This window comes from Vulpes lagopus, chromosome 20 (genome assembly GCF_018345385.1).
Source record: "Vulpes lagopus strain Blue_001 chromosome 20, ASM1834538v1, whole genome shotgun sequence".
NCBI lineage: Eukaryota > Metazoa > Chordata > Mammalia > Carnivora > Canidae > Vulpes > Vulpes lagopus.
The window spans coordinates 13182895-13202761 of NC_054843.1; the positions used below are offsets into that span (position 1 = coordinate 13182895).

The 19867-nt window shown below is 46.3% G+C and overlaps 1 protein-coding gene across 7 annotated transcripts in view; it reads left to right on the forward strand.

The window, feature by feature from the left end:
• Positions 1–13713, forward strand: part of TIAM1 (TIAM Rac1 associated GEF 1) — a 379913-nt gene extending 366200 nt beyond the window's left edge. For 6 of the 7 annotated variants that reach the window (XM_041735233.1, XM_041735234.1, XM_041735232.1 and 3 more), the window contains 5 exons: positions 3185–3243; positions 3788–3890; positions 6451–6538; positions 7275–7447; positions 11151–13713. In XM_041735233.1, the coding sequence (XP_041591167.1) occupies positions 3185–3243; positions 3788–3890; positions 6451–6538; positions 7275–7447; positions 11151–11620 (893 nt within the window). In that variant the 3' untranslated portion in view covers positions 11621–13713. The other variant, XM_041735237.1, reaches the window with a different exon arrangement.
• Positions 13714–19867: the final 6154 nt, after the last annotated feature.

The window sequence follows — 19867 nt, forward strand, 5'->3', positions numbered from 1 at the left end:
GTATTACCCATTGTGCTGCTTATATTGTAATTTCTTCTTGGAAGGGCTGGGAGCTTTCTGATGCTTCTTGGTAGGTCACTTCTGGAAAATATGATTCTGAATTAAATGATGCAAACCATCTATCTACCTGTTTCTGATTCTGGGCTACAGATGAACCATTCCAGAGTTCTGCATTGGGATTTTTCACAACTATCTCCTGACTTGTACAGATTTCCTGTGGTTAGAAATAAACAGATTAAAAAAAGAAAAAAGAAAGAAATAAACAGATTTAGGGGCAGCCCGGGTGGCTCAGCAGTTTAGTGCCACCTTCAGCCCAGGGCCTGATCCTGGAGACCTGGGATTGAGTCCCACGTCGGGCTCTCTGCATGGAGCCTGCTTCTCCCTCTGCCTGTATCTCTGCCTCTCTCTCTCTCTCTCTCTGTCTCTCATGAATGAATAAATTTAAAAAAAAAAGGAAAGGAAAATAAACAGATTTAGGGGTGTCTGGGTGGCTTGTTTGGTTAAGCGCCTGCCTTCAGCTCAGGTCATGATCCCGGGGTCCTGGGATCAAGCCTCACATTGGGCTCCCTGCTCAGTGGGGAGCCTGCTTCTCCCTCTCCCTCTGCCTCTTCCCTCTGCTCATGCTCTCTCTTGTCTCTCTCAAGTACATACAATCTTAAAAAGAAAAAAAAAAAAGAAACATTTAAAAGAAGAAAATACTTGGAGTGAGTGAAAGGAGGGATGGACCAACTTTCTTTGTAAAAGGCCACATAGTAACTGTTTAAGATTTCAAGGGCCAAGAGGCCATGTGTAGCTTTAAAGACAGTCATAGACAATATGTAACCAAGTAGGCATCTGTATTCACAGGCTGTCCTAAGGGGGCAGCTGGCCCCAGTTTGCCAACCAGGGCTTATAAAAGGTCCTGGAAAATGCTGGTTTTGAATTTTGGGGCTTTAGCTGCCACTTGCTGCACAGGCTCAGATGGAGGACGGTGCACGTTTCACTCTGTGTCACTCTCTTCCCCTGGGCTGGGGAGAAGGGTGGCTTCCCAGAAGAAGGGAGCCCCCAACACCTGAGCTGGGCAGAAGTAGAAGCTGCACACCCCACCCCATGATTGGTGATCACGCTGCCAGGACATTACCCCGGGGCCATAGTTAGCAAGGTGCGAAGGGCCCGAGGCCCTGTGGGAGGCTTATTATTAAGTCGTCTCCAGAGCAATAGTAAAGAGAAGCGGGATTATGAGTCAAAAGCAAACTATCTTCACCATAATGTGATTATTTATGGATTCCCAGTCCGTAAAAGTGACATGTTTGGCAGTTTGGGTGTGGCTTCAGGTAGCAAGACAGAGCTAGATAGAGCCTTAGACGTGCCTTTCAAAATCAGCAGAGTAATCACCACGGAACAGGCAGCTGTTGGGTTAAAACATGATTATGTCTTGTTTTGGTGTAAATCTCTAATCTCAGGAAAAAGTGCAGCTTTGTTCTGAAACCGACACAGATGTGCCAACCTTGCACCTTGATGTTTTACTCACAGGACAGCTCATCTGTGCTGAATGTTGATGACCATCAACCTTAAAAAAGAAGAGAGTGTGTCTAGGCTTCCAGGTTGCTGGGTGTTAGATGATCCCCTTCGGGGGTGTGGAGGGAGTGCTTGGGGCCAGCAGGGGATGCTGGGACTTTCAATTGAAGGTGCGTCCAAGAGATTGGGCAGCACCGCAGTCAGCTGAGGGCGACTAGCCCCAAGGAGTCAGGGAGGGTTTAAGGCAGAGGTGGTCATAGCCCCGGCTGAGGCCCACTCTGGCACCACCACTGTGACCCAAGATGGTGGAGGTCCAGGTAAACCGAGGCAGGCCAAGGAGCCTTTAGAGAACCGTGGCAACCACCCCATTGGGCTGTGGTCCCAGTGACATGGTGGGTCTTCTGAGACTAAGGTCGTTGGACACCCCCTCCTGGGGTGGAGCTCCCTCACTCTTTAAAGGGATCTGTTGTCTTGGCCACTGTGAGGTCTGAAGGCTTCACGGTGAGCATGTAGGGCCTCTTCGGGCATTACCCAAGCTGGTGTGGCCTCCTTGGCCACTGGGAACTTTGGAGAGGGAACCTCTCTGTGGCTCCTCTGGGATTCTTAAGGGGTTGGATGTTGTGAGTTGTTTGAAGGGCCAGGGGCAATCCAGACCCAAAGACCAGAGTTGATTTCTTTATACCCTCAGTCCTTTTTGCAGTGGAAGTTAGGGCCATCCTCCACAAAGAGGAGGCTTGACTCATCGTAAATAGGATGGAAAATGAACCAGATACTTTGGGCTGGTTGCTACAGGGCCTGGGAGCCTGCCTCCCTCCCCAGCCCCCGCCTCGAGACTTTTCTGAATATCCATTCCCTTTGTAATTCGGGGTCTGGTACACCAGGCGTGGCCCTTCCCGCTGCCCTGGTACTGACTAGGACCTGGCTCCGCCTTGGGGCCAGGACATGCGGGGGGACGGAGTCCCTGCCAGCCAGAGCCAAGGATGGGCTCACTCACCTTCCGGTCCTCTGGGCGCCTTGTTCTTCCTTCCCTGGAGGAGGAGTCCGAGTCGCTGCGTGGTCACCATGCTTGGCATTGTTTAAGGAATTCTATGGACTGTGCATAACTATTGTGTCTCCTCCACCCCTCAACGACTGTAAGAATAAACCGGCCCACTCCCTGTTTCTAGATACTTCCTGTGATTCAGCCTGTTTGGAAGAAGTGCAATTGCATTCTGCTTCATAAACTAATTTCCATTCCTTCAGGCCAGAAAGATGAATTCTGGGTCCCAAATTATGAACACTCTGTGTTGTGTGTGTGTAGTATTAGGTTGGTTGACATAAATCACTGTAAGCAATATTATTATTATTATTATTATTATTATTAATGTTTGTATCATTCTCCAGCTCCCGAACCAGTGCATTTTTGTTAAAATGTGTGTTGCTGGAATTTTAAACTTGAAATGACCCCATAATTAAACTATATGTGACCCAAAAGTTTCCAGTGGGGCAGGGAGGGCTTATTTCTGTTTATTTCGGCTTTCTGTGTTTTATTATGGAACCTGGAAAGTCTCACCAGGCTTGGTGAATGGGCGGAAGGTGAAGTCGCTGCCTTCTTCTGAGCTGTCGTGCTGATAACCACAAGTTAGCGGGGTTCAGGGGAAAGCCCCACACATTATGCGCTGTAACCGCCTGTCTTATTTTTTTCCAGTCTTCAAAACTGCCGTGGTCCTTGTATATAAAGATGGCTCCAAACAGAAGAAGAAACTTGTAAGACTTCTTACTTCACCCCTGGGTTGAAAGGATCTCCTTTTCTATCTGCTTCTCCTTTTTAATCTGCATAATTGTCATTCTGTCCCTTTGTCAGGCACCAGGCTCTTATGATTTCCTTGTCTTTTTTTTTTTTTTTTTTGGTACTTTTTACATACACTTGAAGTGTTGCTCAGGAATGGAGGAAATTGCCCATCTTGCCTTCTCTCTGGCAGGCCGACACTGAGAGCATGAAAGTGAATAGCTATTGAACCTGCCATGGCCAGAACCTTCCTGACTCTTGTTTCCTTTCTCAGCTGTCCTTCCGGGGCTCCCTCTTCTCCTCCTTCTCATGTCCCTCTTTTACCTGGATTTGGGTAGCAAACCAGTTTGCACACCCCGTGCCTATGTATCACATGGCCTCTCTCTTTCTGCTGGACAAACCAAAGTGCCATCCAGACAAGCACGGGGGTCCCAGCCTCACTGATCTTCTGTAAGGGGGTGGGGATCCGGTCTAGCCTAGAGCACACTGTTCTTAGGCACCTGGTTCCTTCTCTTCCTGCAGGTAGGATCTCACAGGCTTTCAATTTATGAGGACTGGGACCCCTTCCGATTTCGGCACATGATCCCTACCGAAGCTCTGCAGGTTCGAGCTTTGGCAAGTGCAGGTAAACTCTGAAATGTGCTTGGGTGTGTGTTTCCGACATGTGTGTGAATTGTTGCTCTGAAGCGATGCTCTTGGTTGAACCACCCTACCATCCTTTTTGCTCCTATATTTAACTCCCTCTTCCCTGTCTCTCCCTTGCCTCTTGTTTAACACCCAGCCATTTATTAACTATTTGAATGAATGAAGGAATGAACGACCTGAATGAATGGATGTAGTATCCTCAATATCATTCCAAGGAATTCTAGTCATTCTGTTGTATGTATTAATATTACAGTGACTAATGTCTGAGTAGCAATGAGTCTTGAACTTCTGGACAGAATCTTTGAGACCATGAGCAGATAAAGCCCATGTACAATAACTCACTTGCTTTTTAACCAGGAGACCAGAAAAGACCACCAAAAGCACAAAAAAGCCATTAAATGCATATTTGTGTGTGTGTGGAACATTATAAATCTTTGTATTAGGGTGGAGGCCTTTGAAATGTCAGGTGTTAGGATGCCTGGGTGCCTCAGTGGTTGAGCGTCTGCCTTCGGCTCAGGTTGTGATCCTGGGGTCTTGAGATCGAGTGTTATATCGGGCTCCCCACAGGGAGCCTGCTTCTCCTTCTACCTTTCTCTCTGTGTCTCAAGAATAAATAAATAAAATCTTAAAAAAAAAGAGAGAGAAATGTCTTTTTCTATCATCCAAATAGCAGTGAAGCGAGTTGTGGAAGAGCAAGGAATATACTTGTTAATATAAATGAGATGATGCTTGAAGCTCAAGAGAGGAGCAGTGAATCCCAGCAGAGTATTGACCAAGGAAAGGAATATTTCTGTGATTCGGAGGCCCCATCCAAGGCTTTATTTGAGGCCATTCTAGGGAGGAGCTGTCAGCAGTGGCTCTCCTGAGCACACCCCAGAGGGAGCACCTTTGGGAGTCAGGTACAAACTCTCAGCCCACACCTATTCCCTGTCCCAGTTGGACAGCAGGGACAGCCATCTGGCTGCAAAGCGAGGCCAGGAGAGGGATCTCCACACATACACAGTAGATCCGTTCTTCTATATCCTCTTTTGGCATCAGGTGTGTCCGCTGTGTGTTGCTCATTGTTTGCCCACTTGTACTTCTCACCTCCATGAGCAACAAAATTGGCTCTGCTCCTCATAAAACCAAGTCCCTCTAGTCCAATGTCCTGTGGTATTTAGGAAACCTTCAATTACTCACGCAAATTAAACTAGGTGTAGCTTCTTTCATCGCTGTGATCCCTTGTAGTCAAAAAGGCAAATGCAAAACCCACATCGGACAAATGTACTCAGGATGATCATGTGCCTTGCAAAGGTGACTTCCTGATCCTCCAGCACAGAGGTTTACTCCGGTGCCTTTTTACTTAGGATTTAATTTCCGAGACCCTCGAAAGGTAGGTTGTAGGTGTAACACAGCTGTCATAGCGTTCGGAGGCCTGGCTACCTCAGCACTGTTCTCGTCTTCCTCCTGCAGTCTTAGGTTGCAGATTATCTAGTTTGTAGGACTTCCTTGTGCCTGGTTTATAAAACGGAAAGCTTATGTTTATAGCAAACTGCAGGCTTCTCAGCCAGACATTTTTCCTTCGTTGAGGACTACATACATAAAGAATTTAAGTTTTGAAAACAAAGCCGTCTTTGTGATATGCCCTTCCATTCTCGCTGGTGTTCATTCAAATCAAATTTAAAGCAATCAAGATAAAAGCTTATTTTAACGCAGTTATAAAGACTAGCCAACACGTTTCTCATTATGAGATACATGCCAGTGGATCGGGAAAACCCGAATGTGCAATTGCTTGATTTTTATCTTCATTGGGGAAGATTTGTGAAAATTTTGGCAGACGAGTCCTGCTTGGGGTTAAATAACGTGGGTACAATGAGGGCTTGTGACCAGGGCTATGACCTGCCGGGGAAGGCCGAGACCTCACCATGTGCAGTCTTGATGTTTGCAGTGATTGTTCCTTTCACAAACACTCTATTCAGGACTTAAAAAAAAAAAAAAAGTGGTACTGTGGGCGTTGTAAGGCTTAGAAATTAAAGTCTAACTGTTCCTCACCTTCTCAGCATCCCATTTTTGCTCCCCTCAGAGTGGGTAGCCTGGGGGCGCTGAGAAAGAGGAGTCCCATTTGTTTCCAGGACCTGCTTGTCCAGGGCACCGGCCTGGTCACTCACAGGGAGGGCTCCCAGCATGGACACGAGGACCTGCCTCTGTGGCACCAGCCTGTTGGCATCTGCCTACAGCTACTCAATTGAAAGAGTTCAGCCAAACAGGCCATGCGTCTAAAAGGCCAGTTCTTGAATCAGTATGATTGACTGATTGCCCTTTTAAACCATCGAGCAAGACATTTTAGCAACTGGAAATGTTCCAGGTGTTCTTTTTCCTTCACACCCATTAAGCTTTCACTTTGTCTCTTTGAGATGACAGGGATGGTGGCGAGGCACCTCTGGTCTTAGGAGGTTCTGCACTCTTGAATCTTACACCCAGGTGTAGGGAATGCTTTTGTAAAAGTGCAAGTGAATCTCTTTGAGACGTGCCCTAATCCCTCCTCGTCTTAATTTATCTAGATGCAGAAGCAAATGCTGTGTGTGAAATTGTCCATGTGAAATCTGAGTCCGAAGGGAGGCCCGAGAGAGTTTTCCATCTGTGCTGCAGGTAAGCCTGGGGCCGTGAGGGGGTGAGCGTGGAGGCCACACGGGAGGGGTGTGGCCACTTGGGGTCCGTACCCGCTCTGGGGTCCGCATACCAGCCGTGCATCCCCAGACACTGCGTGCTTTTCCTTGTACGTTTCAGAAACGTGCTAACGCTTCTTAAAGAACATGAATTGGACAAGTTAAAGTGATTTTATCAGAATATAGACAATAACCTCATTAACTTTCTAAAAGGAGGTAGGGGGACGCCTGGGTGGCTCAGTGGTTGACTGTCTGCCTTCAGCTCCGGGCATGATCCTGGGGTCCTGGGATCGAGTCCCACATCGGGCTCCACCGGGGAGACTGCTTCTCCCTCTGCCTGTGTCTCTGTCTTTCTCTGTGTCTCTCATGAATAAATAAATAAAATAAAAATCTTTAAAAAAAATTCAGAATGAAAGGCTTTGCCAGAGCTATCAAGAGCAGAATCTGGCAATTTCTGGATGCAGGGTCAGTCTCTTCATTCATGGGCCATCTCTCCCACATTACCTGCAGATGAATCACAAAATGTAAAGGAAAAGAAGTACGTGTTCTCTAGCACCAGCGATGAAAATGTGGCTCAGTGTAGCAATCGGAGTTGTGGCCTCTGTCTTTAAACTTTGATCCTCAGGGATGTGTGTCGGGCTGCATCTGACAAAATTAAAAGCTCCCCATGTGTTAAATACTTTCCCCCTGACATGTGTAAATCTTCTCTCTTTTCATAGCTCTCCAGAGAGCCGGAAAGATTTCCTGAAGGCCGTGCATTCAATCCTGCGCGATAAGCACAGAAGACAGCTCCTCAAAACCGAAAGCCTTCCCTCATCCCAGCAATATGTACCTTTTGGAGGAAAAAGGTTGTGCGCGCTCAAAGGGGCCAGGCCAGCCATGAGCAGGGCAGGTACTGTGGGAATTCAGACGTTCAAGATCCCCGTCACCCCCACTCCACTGTAGGACTCCAGCGAGCTTGGCATTTTTGTTGAGCAAGAATCAGATGTGGCCCTATGGGGGCTCACGTTGGAGTACAGCTCTTCCCTGGTGTGAGGTTCCTTGCCCTTGCCTCCTTCCCAGCAGCTCCCGGGGGATCCACCCTTCATTTATGCCTCTTGCCCTCCTTCCAGCTTCCCTTCGCTGCCCTCCTCCCTTTGGCTGGGGCCTCCTTTCTCACTCTCCAAGCCAGGAAGGGAGCGCATTCTCTTTCTGGAGGGGCTCTCTCAGCCTGCTTGTGGAATGAGGAGTCGCTGCTTTGCATGACAGCCAGCTTTGTCTAGCAAAAAGCAGTGTGTCACGTCTCAGCAGGGGCACAGCCCACCATTCTGAGAACATGGTGGCCTTGTAATCCAGAAGCACGGCAATGCCGCCTGCCTCAATAAGGATTCCAAGTTTGGTAGACCAGATGACACATCAGATTTTTTACCCTTGCCTTATGCTTGCAACTTAATTTTTAGCTTCCGTGTTAGGTTGGGGAAGCCTTGAGCTGCTATTGGTAGAGAGGAATGTAGGGTTTAAATGATCCCAGAGCAAATAGTCTTTTAGGACTGGAATCATCACTGTGGAGCAGGGAGGAAGGAAGACCTCTACTACCATCTATACACAGCAGTAAAATATATCTAGGAAGAAAGAGATTTTCATAATGTAGGTATTAATGACATTAAGATATTAACACTTTTATCACTCCTTTCTTAAGACGCAGCCCCGAATTTGGCAGGGAAGATTCCAATAAAAGAGGCTTCCCTTGCATTTGCCAAGAAGGTTCTGGCCTTTGTCTTGATGACCTTTCTGCCTTTTCTCAATTTTGGTGATGAGGCACGGATAGAATTGTGAATGGTTGAAGGTTTTGGTAGACACAGCCTACGTTGCTTGACATGGGATATTATATTCCTAAGCACTTATGTTTAACTCATGTTGGAGGTTGGTTATCTTGAATCTATTCTCCAATCAGTCGATAACTTTATTGAAAATCTACTGCAGTGAACACCCAGTATTCTATTGGGTTCTCCAAGGTATCTTAAGAGTCTCACATACCTCTCTACCTACAATTTCTCTGGAGTCCTCATGTGAAGAAAGCTTTGCAGATCCCTTTATAGCTCACAATAGAGCATTTCTCCTTAGAATTGTCTCACATAATCCCTTTACTTGCCTGGGGATGCTTAGATTAGGACTGAGAATACGTGTCCCAAACTCAGGAAACCCGCCTGTCATTGGCCAGGTTTTAACTGTTAATCAAGGGACCTAAATTCAAAGCTGCATTTACTTTGGAACTAAGCCATTTTAGTCTGTAGGACACGCAGAAGTTTTCCTGCTGAGACCCCTGTGGAAAGAAAACAAAACCAACCCACACATTATACCATCATGAAAACCAAGAGAAACCTTCCATGTCAGCCCATTGGCCTTGGCTTGATTGGAAGATTTTCTGCCTCATGGCTCATTTGAAGCTGAAGAAAGTCTTTACTCTTCTGCTTTTGAAACTCCTCAATATCATCAGGATCTTCACATTAGGTGATTTAAAGGTGGTGCTTGAGTGGGTCAGCTAGCACTAGCTTGTCAGTGTAAACAATGCTCTGGAAATACTCATCAGAGATTGTCTCTCTGAACCTCAAAAGGCTGGCCAGGTTTTTAGGTGTCCATTTAATAAAGAATAAATACTCTTGTTTCATTATGCATTGTCATGAATACCCAGGTAGTTTATTTCTCTGTTCTATTTGAAAGGGACAGTAAAGCCAAATATCTTGCCGCCATACTTAGTCCAAAAGTACTATATGTCTGCCAATAACCCAATTAAAAATTTTTTTGCTTTAAGATTTTCTTATGATAATTTTCAGACATATGAGAACAGCTGAAAGAATTATACAGAAACTACCATCTACTCTATAATTGATATTTTTCTGTGTCTTCCCCATCACATATCTATCCATCTGTCATCCATCACTCATCGTATTTTTGACACATTTCAAAAATACAGACATTAACCCATTTTACCCCTAAATACTTCAGCATGCATGTAAATCATTGGCAGAAATTTCCAATAGCCCAGTTTTGAGTTGAGGTAGTTCTAATATTCTAATATAGTGATTGGAGGGAGCCGGGCTCCACTACGGTGGTGTTGGGATTAAAACTGAAAGGGAACTTATGCTTTTTCCTAGTGGAGTAGAAACAGTGGGGTTTTTACTCTTTTTTTTTTTTTTTTTCTATTTTTTTCTGGAAACCTTTTTTCAGTTGCCCTCCTTGATCAAGAGGGAAGTCCATTTGTTCCATATTTTAAGAGGGTAGAGCACCCTGGAACCATGATGGGAACACGAGGCTCTGAGGCGGGAATGGGAGCCAACTCCCTGACCTGATGATACCTGCTGCGTTTGAAGTCATGGCTAGGTTTGGTAGTCATTGGGAATAACCCTCTTAGTTCTAGCAACACTGAAGCAATTTAATGGTTTTTAGGGCTTAGGTTTCAGGATCGCTGCTCCTGATTGGTACCTAAGCTCTTGCCCTCCATTGGAAACCCCATGGTGCACTTCACCTTCTTAGTTCTAATGCAACCACCACTCGACTAGCGAGGGAGAGGCAACAGCATTTCCCATTGTATATGTCCTGTGTGTGTGTGTGTGTGTGTGTGTGTGTGTGTGTGTGTGTGTGGTGAGAATGTTCGTTTGCTTGACTGGGTGGCGTCTTGTGTGTTCGTCTTGAATAATTCTGGCTTCCTAGAGGGCACTAGGGTGAACAAATGAATTCCGAGATTTGTTTTTTTCTTAATTCTTAGTCACTTCATATGGCATTTTGAGAGTCAACGGCACGGGTGACATAGATTATTTATTTCTCATTCGACTCCGGCACCGATATTTTAATTGCTCCATAGAAGAGACATCGGTGATACACAGAATGTCATCAGGAGGGACTAAAGCTCACGTTTGCTTAGCTTCACAGTACGTGTGGGGCTTTGTCAGCAAGAGGGCAGGGCAGTAACTGGAGACTTGACATCTCCGAGAGCTACTCTTCTGTAGGCGTGAGGGCTGCCGAGCCCTTAATTAACTGCAGAGCCTCCAGAAATGTGCCATTTGGTTTCCCAGAAAGCAGTATAACTTGGACCAGTGCCTCTGCCTCCTTGACACATCACGGTGATTTCTACAAAGACAGTGGAACTCTAGAAGCATCCCTTACCCTTACTAAAAACCCATTCTGGCTAAGTGACCCCGGGACAGCCCCTGGGGATCCCCAGAGCACTGCGCCATGGAACACTCTCAGGGTTGAGGCCACTAACTCATCCCGAGGTCAGTGGTCCTCTTGAATGCAGAACAGGGTAGAGAAATGGATTGTTTCAGAGGGAGGTGAATCCTCTTTACCCCATAACCAACACGTCCTTCCCCTGTGTCCCTCTGTTCCCCCCACCCCTTGCCCTTCGGTCACTTGCTATGACATCCTCCAAGTCCAGACATCCGTGTGAACTAACGACTCTAAGACTGGTGAAATCTGGACTTTAAGCCCCGAACGACATCAAGGCACTAAATAACTACCATGTAGCTTTTGTTTTTTCTTTTCTTTTGCTGTCTGGCTTTTCATCGCATGTAAAGCATGTGGGGGTTTTATTTTTATATTTTTGTGTGTGTGTGCAGTGTCCGCCCCAAGCAAGTCTCTTGGGAGAAGGAGGCGGCGCCTGGCTCGAAACAGGTTTACCATTGACTCTGATGCCATCTCTGCCAGCAGCCCGGAGAAAGAGTCCCAGCAGCCCCCCGGTGGCGGGGACACTGACCGGTGGGTAGAAGAGCAGTTTGATCTTGCTCAGTACGAGGAGCAGGATGACATCAAGGAGACGGACATCCTCAGTGACGAGGACGAGTTCTGCGAGTCGGTGAGGGGCGCCGCAGTGGACACCGAGCTCCGGGAGCAGCTTCAGGCCGTGTCGATCGGTCAGCGGGAGAGAGGCCGTCGTGCCCTGGATAGTCACGCGTCCCGCATGACACAGCTCAAGAAGCAGGCCGCCCTGTCGGGCATCAACGGAGGCCTGGAGAGCCCAGGCGACGAAGTCATTTGGGTTAGGCGCGAAGACTTCGCCCCCTCCAGGAAACTGAACACTGAGATCTGACTGTCACTTTCCCCCCTAGAGAGCGTGTGTAGATACTTACCCCCCACCTCGTCCCCGACCCCCCCCCCCCCCACTCTGTCCCCGCGAGGAGGAGAATGTTCCCTTTGGTCGCACTCTTGCACACACGGTCTTGGCGGCTGACCTGGTTCTGAAGCCACGTGGCCACCCAACTTCATCATTTCTCACGACGTCCGAGAGAATTGTTCAGAATCCCAAATAAGCTCGAGTCCTATCTTCTGTATATTTCCAAGGGCTTTTATTTATTCTCGACGCATCAGGGCTGGAAGCAATTAAAAAACTAAGACAAAGATTCGACTGCGCTGGAAAGCGAGTGATCCCCCCCGCCCCCCCCCCCCCCAACCACCAGGAGTCTAAAGTCCGTACAGCAGGTTAGTCAAAAGGATAGCACAAAAAAAAAAAAAAAAGAATAAGAATAATAAAAGTCACTGCACCTGAAATCAGCCCAGGAGCTATCTAATCTCTTAGTTGGGGAAACCACCTTCAAACACAAAACGCAACAAAGCAACTTGTACAGCTTACAGTGTTCTTACTCCTTTCCCTCTTTGGTGTCTGAGAATATCTGTGTATTTTGAGAATGTGTGAGGAGACGGTGGAGACGTATGTTTCGATGAGCTGTTTTTGTTTTGTTTTTTTGTTTTTTTCCTCTCTCTCTTCTGTTTTAGTCTATGGCTGGTCTTACTCGATGTCAGTGTTCCGAAGTTCTAGTTTTGCATAGAATTATAAAGATGCCAAACTCTTTGAGAAGAGATCCAAATTTATCACTTGAGAAAAAAAAAAACACTATTTTTTGTATTTTACCTGAGATACAGGGGCACAAACAGATGAGAATTTTACAGTGTTAGTGTAACTGAGTCTAAAAAAAAAAAATGAGAATTTTACCTTTTACAGAGAGAGTGAGGCATGGTGATTTATATTTATATACGAAAGGCCAAGGAGATGCTTAGGAGAAACTTTTTTTTTCCAAGAAAAAGATTCCTTTTTTGGGTTTTTTTGTTTTGTTTTGTTTCGTTTTGTTTTAATGTTTGAATCTCTATTTGAGATGGGAGCTTGGCTGGATTAAACATGACACCCGAATGGGCGTGTGTGTGTCTGTTGCACGTGGCGGGGGAGGGGAGACTCCTTCTCAAGGGGTTGCCATGGTGATCATTGGTTTTTTCCCATCAAAGCTGCATCTTCATCCATAGATTACCTATCCCTTCCCTGACCGTCCATACCAAACCTCTTAACGAAACAGCCTCTTCAAAAGCATACCTTGTGTTTAATACTTTCTACAGGCCAACAAAACAGGGTAAACATGCTAAAAAAAAATCTAATGTTCTAAACAGATTTCCAAATAGAAAGAACAAAAACAAGTTAAAGCACTTTCGATTTTTTTTACACGGTTTATAGCTTTTTTTTTTTTTTCTCTCCCATTTCACAGATGTCCACTTCCTAAGAAGGGTTTAAATAATATGAAAACTTTCTTTTTGGGGAAAAATATCTATTTGGTGTTTGACACATCAGTAGGTACTTTAAAGACCTGAATTTTATAGTAGCTTTAGGAATTATATTTTATAAAAATCAGTTATGACTTTATATTTCCAGACAATAGAGAGTTCAGAACATCATGCTCCTGTGCCCCTGCTTGCTTTACCCGCTTTTCCACCCTATATATCCCTCCCCTTTCGGGTTTCCAGGGCTTTGAGCTTGATCTTTTGAAAGTTTTATTCTATTAAATTTTTGCTATATCTTCTGATTTTCTTAAAAAGCTTTAGAATGGTTTCTATACCCTTTGTACCACTGCATTGTTCCATATCACCTCCAGTTTGATTGTGTCCGGATGGAAAACTGAAGCAGAGGCTTCTGATAGTCACACTTACTAATCCCAGTGCAACAGTTCTGTCTGAAAATGCTGGAAAGTCTGGTGCTTGGAGAGGGTGCCATTGTCTCTTGTACATAAGGTCATGACGTGTCTATGTCAAAAGTTCTTATATATTTCTTTTATAAGCTGAAAGAAGGTCTATTTTTATGTTTTTAGGTCTACGAATGGAGCGTTGTAAATGCCTGTCAAACAATAAAAATACTGAAAAGTACCTGGGAAGTCCTGTGCCTTTTTTGGACGGGAGGATGGAAGTGGACTTTGGCGGGAAGGAGTCTGTGCGAGGAAATTCTTGGGAATGCCTGTTTTTTTCTCTCTCTAAATAATTAGCATCAAGGGAAAGCTCACTTGGTAGAGCTTTAAAGGTTTTTTGTGGGGTTTTTTATAAAGTTATTTTTTCAAATCAAGGCATAATTGACCTACAGTATTTGTTTCAGGTACACAACATAATGATCTGTACGTGTGTCTATTGCAGAATGACCAGCACAGTAGTCCAGTGAACATCGGTCATCACGCATAGTTATAATTTTTTTTCTTGTGATAAGAACCTTCAAAATCCACTCTCCTAGCTACTTGCAAATATGCAATATGGCGTTTTAACTGTGGTCACCATGATGTGAATTACTTCCCTGGGACTTTTCATTTTCTAACTGGAAATGGGTACCTTTTGACCCCTTTGACCCATTGCGTCCACCCCCCATTGCCCATCTCTGGCAACCACCAGTCTGTTCTCTGTTACCATGAGTTTGTTTTTGGTTTGGAGGAGTTTTTAGATTCTACATTTAAGTGAGATCATAGGATATTTATCTTTTTTTTAGCCATAGAACTTGAAGCTTAAAAAAAAAAAGCATTGCTGAGCATCTTGGTCTTTTTTTTTTTTTTTTTAAGATTTTATTTATTCATGAGGGACACAGAGAGAGAGAGAGGCAGAGACACAGGCAGAGGGAGAAGCAGGCCCCATGCAGGGAGCCCGACATGGGACTCGATCCTAGGTCTCCAGGATCATGTCCAGGACTGAAGGCAGCACTAAACCGCTGAGCCACCCGGGCTGCCCGGTCTTTTTTTTTTTTTTTTTTTTTTTTTTTTTTAAGATTTATATATTTTTAGAGAGAAAGAGTGAGAAAGTGAAGATCTCAACCAGACTCCCCACTGGGTGTGGAGCCCAACATGGGGCTCAGTCCCACAAACCTGAGACCATGACCTGAATTGAAATCAAGAGTCAGATACTTAACCAACTGAGCCACCCAGGTGCTCTGGCATCTTGGTCTATTGGTTTAGAGGCACAATTATGTATCTATATCTATACTGAACACTTGTCCAGTCTCTTGCCCCCCTCCTGATGGGAGCAGACTGGTGAGGGGGGTCCCTGGGGAAGTATTGGGGTGACCTGTAGAGCTCAGACTGACCTGGGGGAGGTGAGCTCTTGAGCCTGTGATCTGCCACCACAGGCTTTTGTCCCCGGGGGTCTTGCTGTCTGGGTCTTCCTCAGAATCACAAGAAAGGTAAATTTGGTCTTGGGCATCCCCTTACCTTTCAGAGTCCTCATGCACCTTCCCCAAAGATTACCCCACCGACACCTGCCCTCCAGGTGAAAGGGGTTTTCTCCTGCCTGCTTTGTGCAAACCAGACCACTTCCTCTCCACAGCAGCAGGTGAGCACTGTGCTTGGCACCCGCTCTGCAGAGTGGCTCGTGGACCAGCTGCATCAGCATCGAACCATGGGAGCTTGGGCGGACGTGCAGAAACCACCCCAGCCAGACCTACGGAGCCGGAACTTGCCTTTTAACAAGATCCCCAGGCGATCCGTGTGCACGTTTAAGTCTGACAAGTGTTGGTTTGGCTGTATCCAAACATTCTGATGTCGAACAATGGTGTGAAGCACATCATACTTCTTAAGATGCATTCCGGCTCTGCTGTGTCCCTCTATTTTTGAAAGTTGGTATTACACCACATGGCTTTCCCGAAAGATTGACATTTGTACCTGATTTCATTAACCGAAAGATTTCATTTTTATGAAAAAAGACAAAAAGGAAAACAGCATTCCACCTTGGTTTTGCAGTGAACCCTGAGAGAGGCAGCACACACCCCAGAGAGTGGCGCCGCCACCTCCTTGCCCACGAAACCACACTCGGCGTCTCTGCATCAAGCCTCCAGAGCTTTGACCTGCGCGAGCGCTGTGCTTTGTCTCGATTTATTTTGTGCATCTGTTAGCAAGATGCATCCTATGGATGATCAGAAAGACTCGAACCTTTCTCCCGTATAAATGAATGGTAACTGCTTCTCTGCTTTCTGACATTTCGGCTTATGAAAGCTTTCACAGGAACACTCTGCTTTGAGATAGCAGGGGAAAACTGCATATACGTTTTAAGACACAGAAACTTATATTTTTTAAAGATTTTATTTATTTATTAGAAAAATGACAAAGACCACAGGCTGGATGGAGAGAGAGGGAGAAGCAGGCTCCCCACTGAGCAGAGAGCCTGATGCAGGGCTTGAACCAAGGACCCTGAGGTTGTGACCTGAGCCAAAGGCAGACACTTAACCGACTGAGCCACCCAGGCACCCTAGAAACATTTCTAGGTACCTGTTGTATTCCTTTTAGGAGATGAGTGAGGCCAGCTTGGTGCTTGGTGAAATATTTTGCACAACAGTTTGCACTTGGTGTTAGTGAGACTGGAGTCTGGGCTGCTCTCCTGTGCAATCTCAGTCCCTCCAGGTGGAGCCATTGAGTGCTCCAGGTCAAATACACAGAAATAGCCTTGCCTTTTTCACCCTGATTTAGTTTCTTTCTCAGGCTCATCATAGCCCTCTGGGGCTGGTGGAAAACACCCTCGGTTCCTGCTCCCTATAGTCCCTTCAGTTCCAGAGGTGACAATGGTGGAGGTGACAATGGCCGTGACCACTGTCCTTGGCCCTGAGCTCTTTCAGGCTTGGTGGCGGACTTTAGTGTTTCCATTAGCCCAGCTCTGGTTCCCCACCCAGGGCACCTCTGTGAGTAATTTGTGTCCTGCTGGGATGTTGCCAGGATGCCTTGCCCCAATTCTTGCCCCTTCCATCCCTCGTCTCTCCCTCCCTCTCTCTCTCTCTCTCTCTCTCTCTCTCTCTCTTCTCCCTCGAATCCCCAGGCAGTGGATATGCCTTATCTGGGTGTATGCCTGGGGTTATGAGGGGTGGACGCTGTGGGGCCATGGGGGCCTATGTGTGTATGTGGGTGAGGCTATGTGTGCGGGGCTGTGGAGTGGGGGGGGCTATATGTGAGGGTGGGGGCAGTGTGTGGGGCTGTGTAGGAGACAGGGTGGGGGTCTATGCGTGGGAATGTGTGTGGGTGTGGGGCTGTGGGGGGTGCTGTGTGTATGGATAAAGGGCTATATGTATGGTGGTGGATGTGGGGGGTGGGTGTGGGAGGTGTGGGAATGTGTGTGTATGTGTTAGGGCTATGGGAGGTGGAATATGCATGGGAATGGGTGTGGGGCTGTAGGGGGTGCTGTGTGTATGAATGAGGGTCTATATGTATGGCGATGGGTGTGGGGGGTGTTAGGGCTATGGGAGGTGGTGTGGGAGTGTGGAGCTATGGTGGGGGTTCATGTGAGAGTCCATGTGATTGTGAGAGGGTGTGGGACTGAGGATGGGGACTAAGAGGGGCCATGGAGGGGGGCCTGTGTGTATGGGTGGCGAGGTTATGTATATGGTTATGGGGGTCAGGGAACAGTGTAGACAAGCCCTTAGTTTTTTTCCCAGACTCTGTTGACGCCCAACTTTTACCTGAGTCTTATAGGCAATTTCTGCTTTCCATCTCGACGCAAGCCTATCCTGGAGGAGGGAATCCCTGTAACAATCCCTTAGAAGAGAGGTATTGGGCAGGTGGGGAAGAGGGAGGAATGAAAATACAGGCGGAAAATTTTTTTTTAAATACTCAAAACATTCAGCCACCGATTCATAGAGTAAGTGGGATCAGAATTGTGGCATCATTGGCTTTTCTAAAAGAAGTCAATGTTTGAAGAAAGAAGAGAGTATTCAAAACACAAATCATGGGGCACCTGGGTGGCTTAGTCTGTTAAGCATCTGCCTTTGTCTCAGGTCATGATCCAGGGGTCCTGGGATCGAGCCCCTCCATTGGGCTCCCTGCTTGGCGGGGAGCCTGCTTCTCCCTCTCCCTCTGCTGCTCCCCCTTGCTTATGCTGTCTCTCTCTCTCTCTCTCTCTCTCTCTCTCTCTCTCTCTCTCTCTCTCAAATGAATGAATAAAACCTATAAAAGAACCACACACAGAAATCATGAATGTGTAGGGTTTCATAAAGAATATGGTGCTGTCGGGAAGGGACCATCGTTGGTTGACTGATGCAAAGACACCCCCCCCCCCAAGACACATCCATCTCCGGGATCTCTTTGTTCACATTGTCCCCCCCTGTGATCACCTCCCTGCCCCCAATATCCATAGAACACACTATGTATTAAACCTCCTACATGTACGATGGATTATTCTGGTCTACTCTGTCCTTCCTACAGTATGAAGCAAATGAATTGCCCTCTCTCAGTAAGGCAGTGCCTGTCATCACCCAGGTCCACCCCCTCAACCATGTGCTGAGTGAAAGGTGATGAATCTGCCAAACCTACAAATCCTCATGTCCCTGCTTTTAAGGGCAGACTCTTCCTACGGCTTACTCTTACTACTTGTGGGCTCTAGTCTGGAGCCGGGAATATTGCCCACATGCACACCAAGCAGTGTCTGCAGAGCCCACTGCTCTCAGATCAAGGAGACATGATACTTTTTAAAGAACCTAAACCCAGGTCCTAAATATTTTCAAGATCAGGATCCACTCTAGGACATAATCCATTAGAAAAGAATTCCATTTTCCATGTTTTTTCGACATGCTCCACATCCAGGTCACAGCAAAGTCGGATTTTCACCCATGGGACCCTCCCAGCATTGGCTGCCATCTGCGTGAGCCCCATCCTCTCAGGCTTCAGGACTTAGCCCATTTTCCTGGAAGCCACCCTGGGGCTCCCTGAGCTGTTTCCAAGTTCTGAGTCTTTACCTTAAACAGAACATCCTGTGTTGTCCTCAACCTGTGCTTGTGGATTGTGCCTGTTGTCATTGCCTAGTGCTTTAGACATTAATGCTTGGCTGATTATAACCCCTTCACTTTTTTTTTTAAAGATTTATTTATTTATTTATTTATTTATTTATTTATTTATTTATTTGAAAGAGAATGAGAGAATGGGAACAGGGGGAGAAGCAGAGACAGAGGGAGAGAGAATCCACAAGCAGATTCCTTGCTGAGTGTGGAGCCCTACATGGGGCTCAATCCCAGGACCCTGAAATCATAACCAAGAGTTAGACGCTTAACGATTGAGCCACCCAGGCCACCCCTGGTGTCCTCACTTTGCCACAGAAATGCCTGTGGCCTTGCCATGGAGCCTGGCATTTTCACCTACATTTTTATTGAGATTCTTGGGCTGGATATGCCAGGTAAGCTGGGCCTTCTCTCAGTCCTGCCCTCCTTCCATTCCACACTCGGCTTTGCTGGAGCGTTTGGCCATTAGACTCAGGATTTGGGTTCTTAATGTGCCTTAGGCTGAACATCCTTGCACAGTCTCCCTTTCAAAACTCCAGGGATTTTTAAATAACCTCACTCCTTACGTGCTGCTTCTTATTTCATTTCCAGATTTAAATGAGGGATGAGCTTTTACAGTAGTGATAAAATCAATTTCAAATCACAGGAATGCTTGGGTAATCCATTCTTCTTCCCAAAGTCCTCTTATATCTAATGAATAAAATGGCCTTTTGAAACAAAAATAAGGGTTGATGGGGTGCCTGGGTGGCTCAGTGGGTTAAATATCTGCCTTTGGCTCAGGTCATGATCCTGGAGTCCGGAGATCAAGCCCCACATGGAGCTCCCTACTGAGTAGCAGGGAGCCTGCTTCTCCCTCTTCCTTTGCTGGTCACTCCCCCTGCTTGTTTTCTCTCTCTCTCTCAAATAAATAAAATTATTAAAAAATAAGGGTTTATAGATTTTCCTCTTTTTTTTGCAAAAATATCAGAGAAAGTCAAGGTGGGGATAAGTGGTTGGGATGAAATTTATGTTTGAAACAAATCTTGATGTCTTTTACTAAAATTCGTTAGGAAAAAGAAAGATTTGTAGAACAGAGAAAGGGACAATGACTGCTGGATTTTCAAAAAACTTTTTAAGTATTTATTTATTTAAAAGATTTATTTATCCATTCAGAGAGAGTGAGAGAGAGAGGCTGAGACACAGGCAGAGGGAGAAGCAGGCTCCATGCAGAGAGCCCGATGTGGGACTCAATCCCAGGTCTCCAGGATCACAACCCAGGCTGCAGGCAGTGCTAAACCTCTGCGCCCCCAGGGCTGC